Genomic DNA, 11,663 nt, shown 5'->3' with positions numbered 1-11,663 from the left:
ATGTCCTTTCTTAATGACACCACCTCGCACCCTTCTGCCTTCCTTCTGCTGGGTGTACCTGGTCTGGAAGATTTCCATATATGGATTGCTTTCCCTTTCTTTGTTGTTTATCTGATAGCCCTTGTAGGGAATGTCACAATCCTGTTTGTAATCAAGACGGACCAGAGTCTTCATCAACCCATGTTCTACTTCCTGGCTCTTCTCTCCTTTATTGATCTAGGTCTGTCCACTTCTACCATACCCAAAATGCTGGCCATCTTCTGGTTCAACCATAGGAAGGTAAGCTTTGAAGCCTGCCTAATCCAAATGTTCTTTATCCACACCTACACTGGCATGGAATCTGGTGTACTCCTGGCCATGGCAGTTGACCGCTTTGTTGCCATCTGTTATCCACTGAGGTATACCACTATCCTCACCAACAAAACGGTAGCCATCATGGCCTCTGTTGCAGTGGTGAGGCCAGTCCTCCTTGCCATCCCCTTTTGTCCTCTTCTCAAAAGACTTCCTTTCTGTGGACACTACATTATTCCTCATACCTATTGTGAGCATATGGGAATTGCTCGTCTAGCCTGTGCTAACATAAGAGTCAACATCATCTATGGCTTATTTACCATTGCTACCCTGATCTTTGACTTGCTCCTCATTGCCCTCTCCTATGTTCAGATCCTACAAACTGTTTTCCACCTTCCTTCTAGGGATGCCAGACTCAAAGCACTCAGCACATGTGGTTCACATGTCTGTGTCATCTTAGCCTTTTACACACCAGCATTTTTCTCCTTTATGACACACAGATTTGGTAGAAATATTCCTCATTACATTCATATCCTCCTGGCCAATTTGTATGTGGTTGTTCCTCCTTGTTTAAATCCAGTCATTTATGGGGTCAGGACAAAGCAAATTTGGAACAGAGTTGTGAGAATATTTGTCAAGAAAGAGGGACCTAATATATTAGAAAGTTGAAAACTTCTAGCTGGCTAACTTTTATCTCATACTTCTCTCAGAGTACCAACTGAAACTATGAAAAGGTTAGTCAGGAATTACTTTGGCCTTTATTAGAGTCTTTTAAGTGTATAACTCAGTGGTTCCATTTCATAATTTATATATTATTTTTTATTGAAGGATAATTGCTTTACAGAATTTTATTGTTTTCTGTCAAACCTTAACATGAATCAGCCATAGGTATACATATAACCATTCCCTTTTGAACCTCCCTCCCATCTCCCCCCCCATCCCACCCCTCTGGGTTGATACAGAGCCCCTGTTTGAGTTTCCTGAGTCATACAACAAATTCCTGTTGGCTATCTATTTTACATATGGTTTCCATGTTACTCTTTTCATACATCTCACCCTCTCCTCCCCTCTCCCCATGTCCATAATTCTATTCTCTGTCTGTTTCTCCATTGCTGCCCTATAAATAAATTCTTCAGTACCATTTTTCTAGATTCTGTATATATATGCATTAGAATATGATATTTATCTTTCTCTTTCTGACTTACTTCACTCTGTATAATAGGCTCTAGGTTTATCCACCTCATTAGGACTGACTCAAATGCACTCTTTTTATGGCTGAGTAATATTCCATTGTGTATATGTACCACAACTTCTTTATCCATTCATTTGTCAATGGACATCTAGGTTGCTTTCATGTTCTAGCTGTTGTAAATAGTGCTGCAATGAACAATGGGGTACATAAGTTTTCTTCAATTTTGGTTTCCTCGGGGTATATGCCTAGGAGTGGGATTGCTGGGTCATATTGTGGTTTTATTCCTAGTTTTTTAAGGAATATCCATACCGTCTTCCACAGTGGCTGTATCAATTTATATTCCCACCAACAGTGCAAGAGCATTTCCTTTTCTCCACACCCTCTCCAGCATTTATTGTTTATAGACTTTTTGATGATGGCCATTCTGACTGGTGTGAGGTGATACCTCACTGTAGTTTTGATTTGCATTTCTCTAATAATGAGCAATGTTGAGCATCTTTTCATGTGTTTATTAGCCATCTGTATGTCTTCTTTGGAGAAATGTCTGTTTAGGTCTTTTCCCCACTTTTTGATTGGGTTGTTTGTTTTCCTAGTATTGAGTTGTATGTGCTGCTTATATATTTTGGAAATTAATCCTTTGTCAGTTGTTTCATTTACTATCATTTTTCCCCATTCCAAGGGTAGTCTATTCAACTTGCTTATAGTTTCCTTGCAGTGCAAAAGCCTTTAAGTTTAATCAGGTCCCACTTGTTTACTTTTGTTTTTATTTCCATTACTATAGGTGGTGGGTCAGAGAGGATCTTGCATTATTTTGTGTCATCGAGTGTTCTGCCTATGTTTTCCTCTAAGAGTTTTATAGTTTCTGGTCTTACATTTAGGTCTTTAATCCATTTTGAGTTTATCTTTGTGTATGGTGTTAGGAAGTGTTCTAATTTCATTCTTTCACATGTAGCTGTCCAGTTTTCCCAGCACCATTTATTGAAGAGGCTGTCTTTGCCCCATTGCATATTCTTGTCTCCTTTGTGAAAATAAGGTATTCATAGGTGCATGGGTTTATTTCTGGGCTTTCTATCTTGTTCCATTGGTCTATATTTCTGTTTTTGTGCCAGTACCATACTGTCTTGATGACTGTAGCTTTGCAGTATAATCTGAAGTCAGGAAGGTTGATTCCTCCAGTTCCATTCTTCTTTCTCAAGACTGCTTTGGCTATTTGGGGTCTTTGTGTTTCCATGTGGATTTTGAATTTTTTTGTTCTAGTTCTGTGAAAAATGCCATTGGTAATTTGATAGGGATCACATTGAATCTGTAGATTGCATTTGGTAGTATAGTCATTTTCACAATACTGATTCTTCCTACCCAGGAACATGGAATATCTCTCCATCTGTTTATGTCATCTTTGATTTCTTTCATTAGTGTCTTATAATTTTCTGTGTACAGTTCTTTTGTCTCCTTAGGTAAGTTTATTCCTGGATATTTAATTATTTTTGTTGCAATGATGAATGGAATTGATTCCTTAATTTTGTTTCTGATGTTTCATTGTTAGTATACAGAAATGCAAGTGATTTCTTTGTATTGATTTTGTATCCTGAAACTTTGCTAAATTCACTGATTAGCTCTAGTAATTTTCTGATACTATCTTTAAGGTTTTCTATGTACAGTATCATGTCATCTGCAAACAGTGAGAGCCTTACTTCTTTCTGATCTGGATTCCTTTTATTTCTTTTTCTTCTCTGATTGCTGTAACGCTAGGACTTCCAAAACTATGCTGAATAATAGTGGTGAAAGTGGACACCCTTGTCTTGTTCCTGATCTTAGGGGGATGCTTTCAGTTTTTCACCATTGAGAATAATGTTTGCTGTAGGCTTATCATAATTGACTTCTACTATGTAGAGGTAGGTTCCTTTTATGCCCATTTTTTGAAGAGTTTTTTAATCATAAATGGGTACTGAATTTTGTCAAGGGCTTTTTCTGCATCTATTGAGATTACCATATGGTTTTTATCTTTCAATTTTTTAATATGGTGTATCACATTGATTGATTTGCATATATTAAAGAACTCTTGCATCCCTGGAATAAACCCAACTCGATTATAGTGTATGAGTTTTTTGATGTGTTGCTGAATTCTGCTTGCTAAAATTTTGTTGAGGATCTTTGCATCTATGTTCTTCACTGATATTGGCCTGTAGTTTTCTTTTTGTGTGTTGTCTCATCTGGTTTTGGTATCAGGGTGATGGTGGCCTCAGCAGAATGAGCTTGGAAGTGTTCCTTCCTCTGCAGTTCTTTGAAAGAGTTTTAGAAGGATAGGCATTCACTCTTCTCTAAATGCTTGATAGACTTCTCCTGTGAAGCCATTTGGTCCTAGGCTTTTGTTTTTTTGGGAGATTTTTTATCACAGTTTTCATTTCAGTGCTTGTAACTGGGTTGTTCATGATTCCTATTTCTTCCTGGTTCAGTCTTGGAAGGTTGAATTTTTGTAAGAATCTGTCCATTTCTTCCATGTTATCCATTTTATTGCCATATGGTTGTTCATAACAGTCTCTTATAATCCTTTGTATTTCTGCATTGTCTGTTGTAACCTCTCCTTTTTCATTTCTAATTTTGTTGATTTGATTGCTTTCTCTCCCTTTCTTGATGAGTCTGGCTAAAGGCTTTTCAATGTTGTTTATCTTCTTTTTTACTTTTTTTCATGTTTTTACTTTTAATCACGTTTAACATTGTTTCTTTCATTTCTTTGTCATTTATTGCTGCTCGACTCTTTATGATTTCTTTTCTTCTACTATTTTCGTTGTTGTTGTTCTTTTTCCAGTTTTTTAGACGTAAAGTTAGGTTGTCTATTTGATGTTTTTCTTATTTCTTGAGGTAGGATTCTATTGCTATAAACTTCCCTCTTTATAACTGCTTTTGCTGCATACCACAGTTTTTGAGTTGTCGTGTTTTCATTGTCATTTGTTTCTAGAAATGTTTTGATTTCCCTTTTGATTTCTTCAGTAACTTGTTGGTTATTTAGAAATGTGTTGTTTAATCTCCATGTGTTTGTGTTTCTTACAGCTTTTTTCTTGTAATTGATATCTAGTCTCATAGCATTGTGGTCAGAGAAGATGCTTGATATGATTTCAATTTTCTCAAATTTACTGAGGTTTGATTTGTGACCCAAGATGTGGTCTACCCTGGAGAATGTTCCATATGCACTGGAGAAGAGGAATATTCTTCTGCATTTGGATGGAATGTCCTGAAGATATCAATGAGATTCATTTCATCTAATGCATCAATTAAGGCTTATACTTCCTTATTAATTTTCTGTTTTTATGATCTGTCCATTGGTATGAGTGGGGTGTTAAAGTCTCCTACTACTATTGTGTTACTGTCAGTTTCTCCTTTTATATCTGTTAGTATTTATCTTATGTATTGAGATACTCCTATGTTGGGTGCATAGATATTTACAATTGTTATGTCTTCCTCTTGGATTGATCCCTTGATCATTATGTAGTGTCCTTCCTTATCTCTTGTAATATTCTTTATTTTAAGGTCTATTTTGTCTGATATGAGGATTGCTACTTCAGCTTTCTTTTGCTTCCCATTTGCATGGAATATATTTTTCCATCCTTTCACTTTCAGTCTATATGCGTCTTTAGGTCTGAAGTGGGTTCAGCATATATAGATAGCATATATATGGATCTTGTTTTTGTATCCATTCAGCCAGTCTGTGTCTTTTGGTTGGAGCATTTAGTCCATTTACATTTAAAGTAATTATTGATATATATGTTCCTATAGCCATTTTCTCAATTATTTGGGGTTGCTTTTGTACATCTTTTTTCTTCTCTTGTATTTCATGATTATATAAGTACTTTTAACATTTGTTGTAAAGCTGGTTTTGTGGTAATGAATTCTCTTAACTTTTGCTTGTCTGAAAAGCTTTTTATTTCTTCATCAATTTTGAATGAAATCTTTGCCAGGTACAGTAATCTTGGTTATAGATTTTTCCCTTTCAGTACTTTAAATATATCCTGCCATTCCCTTCTGGCCTGTAGAGTTTCTGCTGAAAGATCAGCTGTTAAGTGTATGGGGTTTCCCTTGTATGTTACTTGTTGCTTCTCCCTTGCTGCTTTTAATATTCTTTCTTTGTGTTTAGTCTTTGTTAGCTTGATTAGTATGTGTCTTGGCGTGTGTTTCTCCTTGGGTTTATCCTTGGGGCTCTTTGTGCCTCTTGGACTTGACTATTTCCTTTTCCATGTTGGGGAAATTTTCAACTATAATCTCTTCAAAATTTTTCTCATACCCTTTCTTTTTCTCTTCTTCTTCTGGGACCCCTATAATTCAAATGTTGGTGTGTTTGATATTGTCCCAGAGGTCTCTGAGACTGTCCTCAGTTCTTTTCATTCTTTTTACTTTATTCTGCTCTTCAGAAGTTATTTTCAACATTTTATCTTCCATCTTACGGATTTGCTTTTCTGTTTCAGATATTCTGCTATTGAATCCTTCTAGAGTATTTTTCATTTCAGTAATTGTGTTGTTTTTGTATGCTTATTCTTTAATTCTTCTAGGTCTTTGTTAATTGATTCATGCATTTTCTCCATTCTGTTTTCAAGGTTTTGGAACATCTTTACTATCATTATTCTGAATTCTTTTTCAGGTAGTTTGTCTATTTCCTCTTCATTTATTTGGACTTCTGTATTTCTAGCTTGTTCCTTCATTTGTGTAGCATTTCTTGCCCTTTTTATTATTATTATTATTTATCTTATTGTGTTTGAGGACAAATTTTCCCAGGTTTTAAGGTTGACTTCGTTCTTTTTTTTGGTTTCTGTCCTCCTAAGGTTGATCCAGTTGTTTGTGTAAACTCCATATATGATAAGATTTGTGCTGAGTTTTTTTTTTTTTTTCCCACTTGTTTTTGTTTTTCCTCTGATGGGCAAGGCTGAGTGAGGTGGTAATCCTGTTTGCTGATGATTGGGTTTGTATTTTTGTTTTGTTTGTTGTTTAGATGAGGCATCCTGCACAGGGTGCTACTGGTGGTTGGGTGATGTCTGGTCTTGTATTCAAGTGGTTTCCTTTGTGTGAGTTCTCACTATTTGATATTCCCTAGGGTTAGTTCTCTGGTAGTCTAGGGTCTTGGAGTCAGTGCTCCCACTCCAAAGGCTCAGGGCTTGATCTCTGGTCAGGAATGAAGATTCCACAAGTGGTTTGTTATGGCATTGAGATAAAACAAATATCCAAAAATGAGAAGCCAAAGATGAACCCCAGACAAATGGCATTTACAAAATCAGGCAAATAATAATTAAAATAATGGAATATACACATATACATATACACCCATGAGTGAAATCAAAACAGTCCAACAAAAATAAAGTACAGTAGACAGATCCAGCAAACAAAGGAAATCAAAAATTATATTTATCAGTTAAGAACAAAACTAACTAAAGCACAAACTGGAAAACAAAACTAAAGCAAGTTGTCAACTGGGGGAAAAGGCAATGAATATGAAAACAAAACTAACAAATATGTTGAGAGGAAAGAAAAGAAAGAATAGATATGCAAAGTTAAATAGAGGTAGATGAAGAAGATTTATATACATTAAAGATTAACTGCAAGGGGAAAAGAACAGTAGGAAAGGCAAACAAAGGAATAAATGTAGAAAAAATATAATAGGTTTTAAAAAGTTAAAAATTAAAATTATAAAAAAGAGAAAAGAAAAAAAATGGAAGAAGAAAGGTGAAAGGAAGAAAAACAAAAGAAAACTACACAGAACTGCAAAAGCCCAAGTAGAGACAGAGGTTTATAACAATAAAAAATGTGACTGAATATACACATATACATATCCATACAGTACAACAAAAATAAAGCACAATAGATTGACCCAGAGTACAAAAATTATATCTACCAGAACAAAACTAACTAAAGCACAAACTGGAAAACAAAACTAAAGCAAGGTGCCAATTGGGAATAAAGCAATGAAAATAAAACTAACAAATATGTTGAGAGGAAAGGAAAGAAAGAAAAGAAAGAATAGATATGCAAAAAGTTAAATAGAGGTAGATAAAGAAGATTTATATACATTAAAGATTAACTGCAAGGGGAAAAGAACAGTAGGAAAAGCAAACAAAGGAATAAATGTAGAAAAAATAATAATAGGTTTTAAAAATTAAAATTAAAAAAAGAGAAAAGAAAAAAAGGAAAACTCCACAGAACTGCAAAAGCCCAATGTAGAGGCAGAGGTTTATAACAACAATAAAAAATGTGACTGAGGGGGGAAAAAAAAAAAAAAAGCTCAAAAGCTTAATTAGATTTCATAGTGCCAATAAAATTGACAACTACAACGGGGGGGGGGGGGGGGAAGAAAGAAAAAAAAAAAAATCCAAAGGACACTATAGAACAAGTCAAAACATAAGAATAATAAATGCTTTTCTTGAGTCACTGCTGTCACTGCTGGGAGTCACAGTCCATCTCACCTCCCTAGGATGCCCTCCAACCCTGTGCTGATCTCTGGACCTGCTATGGGGGCAGCTCAGGTTCTCACTGGGTCCTGCTCCAGTGTGTTCTTGCCTCCAATGTCTACAGCTATCAGAATTAGTGTGCTTTCTTTTGTGGGAGCTCTCAATGCCCTTTTATACATTCCATAGATACAGTCTGCCTAGTTTATCATGTGAATTTAACCTGCAGCTTGTACAGCTGGTGGGAAGGTTTGGGGTCTTCTTCCTTAGCCACACTGCCTCTGGGTTTCAATTGTGGTTTATTTCCACTTCTGCATGTGGGTTGTCCACTGGGGTTTTGCTCATGAGGCTGCCCTGGAGGACTTGGGTCTGCCCTGTGAGAGCCAGGGATGGATGTGGTGCAGCTCCTTGGGTTGCAGGGGTTCTGGAGGCACCAGATACTCAGGGGAGTTGATGGCTAGGACAGCAGGAAATACAGTTTTCTAGAAGGGTATGGCAACCAGTACTGGCCAATACACTCCAATATTCTTGTCTGGAAAACCCCTCCCTGCGTGGATATACTTAAGACTTTTATTGCCTGTGGCAGTTCTGCCCCAGTGAGAGTTGAGCATGAAGGTGGCACAGCTGCTTGGCTTGTGGGGACCCTGGAAGCGCCAAATGTGCAGGGACATGGACTGCCTCCGCCACAGGAGTTATGGCCCTATCAGAGTCTTTCTGCGAGCCTCTTGTAGCTGGCGATTACAAGGCCTCTCTGGCCAGTGTTCCCCGTAGTTCCGCCCGCTCAGGCACTTAGAGGGCTCCCCTGCCTGGGGTCCTTCTCTGTTGTTCAGCACATAAGGCACTTAAAGGGGCACCTGGGTGGGGTCCTCTCTGTAGCTCGGGTGCATCATGTGTTTGATGGACCAGCCCCTCCATTGTTCAGCTACTGATGGTGACGTGTGGAGACAGAGAATATGGTGATGGTTCCACCCGCTCTGTGTGACTCAGCATTATTGCCTTGCTCCCATGGCTGCCCAGCTTTCTTCAACAGGCATTTCCCACCATAATCTCTTCCCTCACATCCCCTCAATCCATCTCTCTGCAGTCAACAGCAGCCCTCGCCCTGGGATTGCTCCACAATCCCTAAACTCCAGCTCCCAGCCACTGTGCTTTTTGGTGACCTACATCCCTGTCCCTGTCCCTGTCTGAGGCACTATGTATGGCTGCAGCAAGGACTGTCTGATTCTCTTTCCATTTAGGCTGCCACACGTGAGCTGTTTCTATCTTAAATGTTTCTCCTCTGACTCAGACAATTGCCCTGATGTGGGGATCAGACCCCTGCTTCAGTTCCCCCACCCACTGAGGGCAGGTCCAGTCCTACTAACACTCCTGTTTTTCCCCCTAGTTCCTTTGTCCTACCAAGTTTTGCGTGGTTCTATATATTATTTCCCACTGGTCAGGTATTCCTATCCGCTCTCAGCTGGTGTTCAGCATGCACGTCTGCGTCTGAAAGTGTATTCCTGATGTACCTGTGGAGAGAGAGGTACTCCATATCCACCTACTTTGCCATCTTGTTCCTGAAATTTGTATTTTGACTTGCAATTGATTATTCTACTTTTTGTCACTGAAGGTGACTGAAGAAGAGTGGGACTAAGCAAAAAATGTAATGGAATTCCTGAATATGTGATGACAATGTTGTTCTCTATGTCAATAGTAAAATCTATGTACAGGTTTGTTAAAAAGTTAAGATTCTGACTGCATGAAATTCATCATGTTTTGACTCATGCATACATGTTTTGGAATTTGTCCTTCGACTACCTATTTTTATGCCAATATTATTTCCATCTAGATGACAGTTGTTAGTTTCATTCAAAGGGTTATTGCAGTCTCATGTCACTTAAAATAGCTTAAGCATAAAGTATTCATCAAGACATATTATACAAAATACATATAAAGATAAGACTTACATAGAGAAAACTAATAATCATTTTTGAGGGCAATTTTAAAAGATATACCTAAGTGTAGAGATATACAATCATCATATATCCAAAGTCTTGTTATTGTGAATATTTCTATTCTAAGTACCTATTTACATATATGCACCTATTTTTTCTTGGAAGAAAACTATAACAAACCTCGACAGCATATTAAAAAGAAGAAATGTTACTTTGCTGACAAAAGTCGATATAGTCAAAGCTATGGTTTTTCCAGTAGTCATGTATGGATATGAGAGTTGGCCCATAAAGAAAGCTGAGTGCCAAAAAATGGATACTTCTGAATACAGGAGGAGAAGGGGACAACAGAGAATGAGACAGTTGGATGGCATCACTGACTCGATGGGCATGAGTTTGAGCAAGCTCCGGGAGTTGGTTGGTGATGGACAGGGAAGCTTGGCGTGCTGCAGTCCATTGGGTTGCAAAGAGTCAGACATGACTGAGAAACTGAACTGAACTGAACTGATTATGGTTATGTCATAAAGCCACTCTATTTTCAACATGAAATATAGCTTATAATGACAACAACAACATTATCATTTACATGTGACAGTTACCCCTTAATTGCATCTTGAATTTCATTGTCCATAAAGGGAGAAAGGGAAACCAAAACAAGAGTTTGTCTTTACAATAGGTAGTAGTGTGTGCTTAGAAGATATGCTGTGTAAATTTTTGATACCAAACTTAGATTAAAAGGGATCTTACACATCATACCCACCTATTGTATAGGTGAGGGTTAAATTTCTTAATTGTATCATTCTGAGTACAATCAAAAACCACTGAGACTTGGGCACAAAGGTCAGAACTACTTCTAGTACTGCTTTTTTCATCCACTGCAGTGTTAAAACAAGTACAGAGACATACAGAAGTTAAATGTACGGTGGCCCAGAGAATATGGCATTTCAACTACTTCAGCTAATTCTATGGGTTTATTTTTTGGTTTGGTACTGAATTACTCAGGTTCAAATTTGGAATGTCATCAGTTGAGTTTTCCACTGTATCTTAAACTTACTACTTGAGTAGAACTGGTTAGAGAATGTAGATTTTCTCCCTATTATTGAAAAAAAAATATGTTTTATTTCAGGCCTAATAATAAATAAGATAGCAAAAATGTTTGTCATTGGGGACTCTTCTATTATACATCACCCACTCTATTTTCAATAATTATACAAGCAATAAGAGTAGCCAATATTTGTGATGTGCTTACTATGACTCAGATACTATAACTAGCACTACAATTCTATCAGTGATTGATACCTAATGGAGGTGAAGCTGATCTTTAGGGAATATCTTGAAAATTTCTCTTTGTGTTTTGTTATTGACATCAAAGTATTTAAGAAACACTACTGGATTTAGTGACTACAAACCAGAAAGAAATCTCCAATACATAGAATAATTTCTCCCAACTTCCCACCCTCCACAAAATGTCCTGTATATGAGAAATTTCAGATATGCAACTGGATATTGTGTAGTTAAAAAAACAAAAGCCTATAAAATATTCTGAATACAGAATTTCACCTTGCTTGTATTTGCTGTTATGAATGTAGACTTTTTTCACTTTGCTTTACTAATAATCAGAAATTACTTTTGTGTGGTTTTAACAAGCAAATATATACTTGACATTAAAGAAATATAACTATTCGAAAGAAATGATGTATACTGTTAAGACAATTATCAGAAGTTATTAAGTATTTTTGAAAATTACACCACCAAAAGCAACAATAACATTTCTCATGGTGTCTGAGTAAGCAGTGAAATACACCAAGATTCACTTTCATATTT

General features: G+C 37.0%; 1 protein-coding gene across 1 annotated transcript; it reads left to right on the top strand.

Annotated features, from left to right (window-relative positions):
• On the top strand, window positions 1-960 carry LOC110142041 (olfactory receptor 52E4-like). Its single transcript, XM_020901053.2, has one exon. The coding sequence runs from the start codon at window positions 1-3 to the stop codon at window positions 958-960; it is 960 nt and encodes a 319-aa protein (XP_020756712.2).
• The last annotated feature ends 10,703 nt before the right edge of the window (window positions 961-11,663 follow it).

This window comes from Odocoileus virginianus, unplaced genomic scaffold (assembly GCF_023699985.2).
Source record: "Odocoileus virginianus isolate 20LAN1187 ecotype Illinois unplaced genomic scaffold, Ovbor_1.2 Unplaced_Contig_30, whole genome shotgun sequence".
NCBI classification, from domain to species: domain Eukaryota; kingdom Metazoa; phylum Chordata; class Mammalia; order Artiodactyla; family Cervidae; genus Odocoileus; species Odocoileus virginianus.
This window is presented reverse-complemented; position numbering and strand designations above follow the sequence as displayed.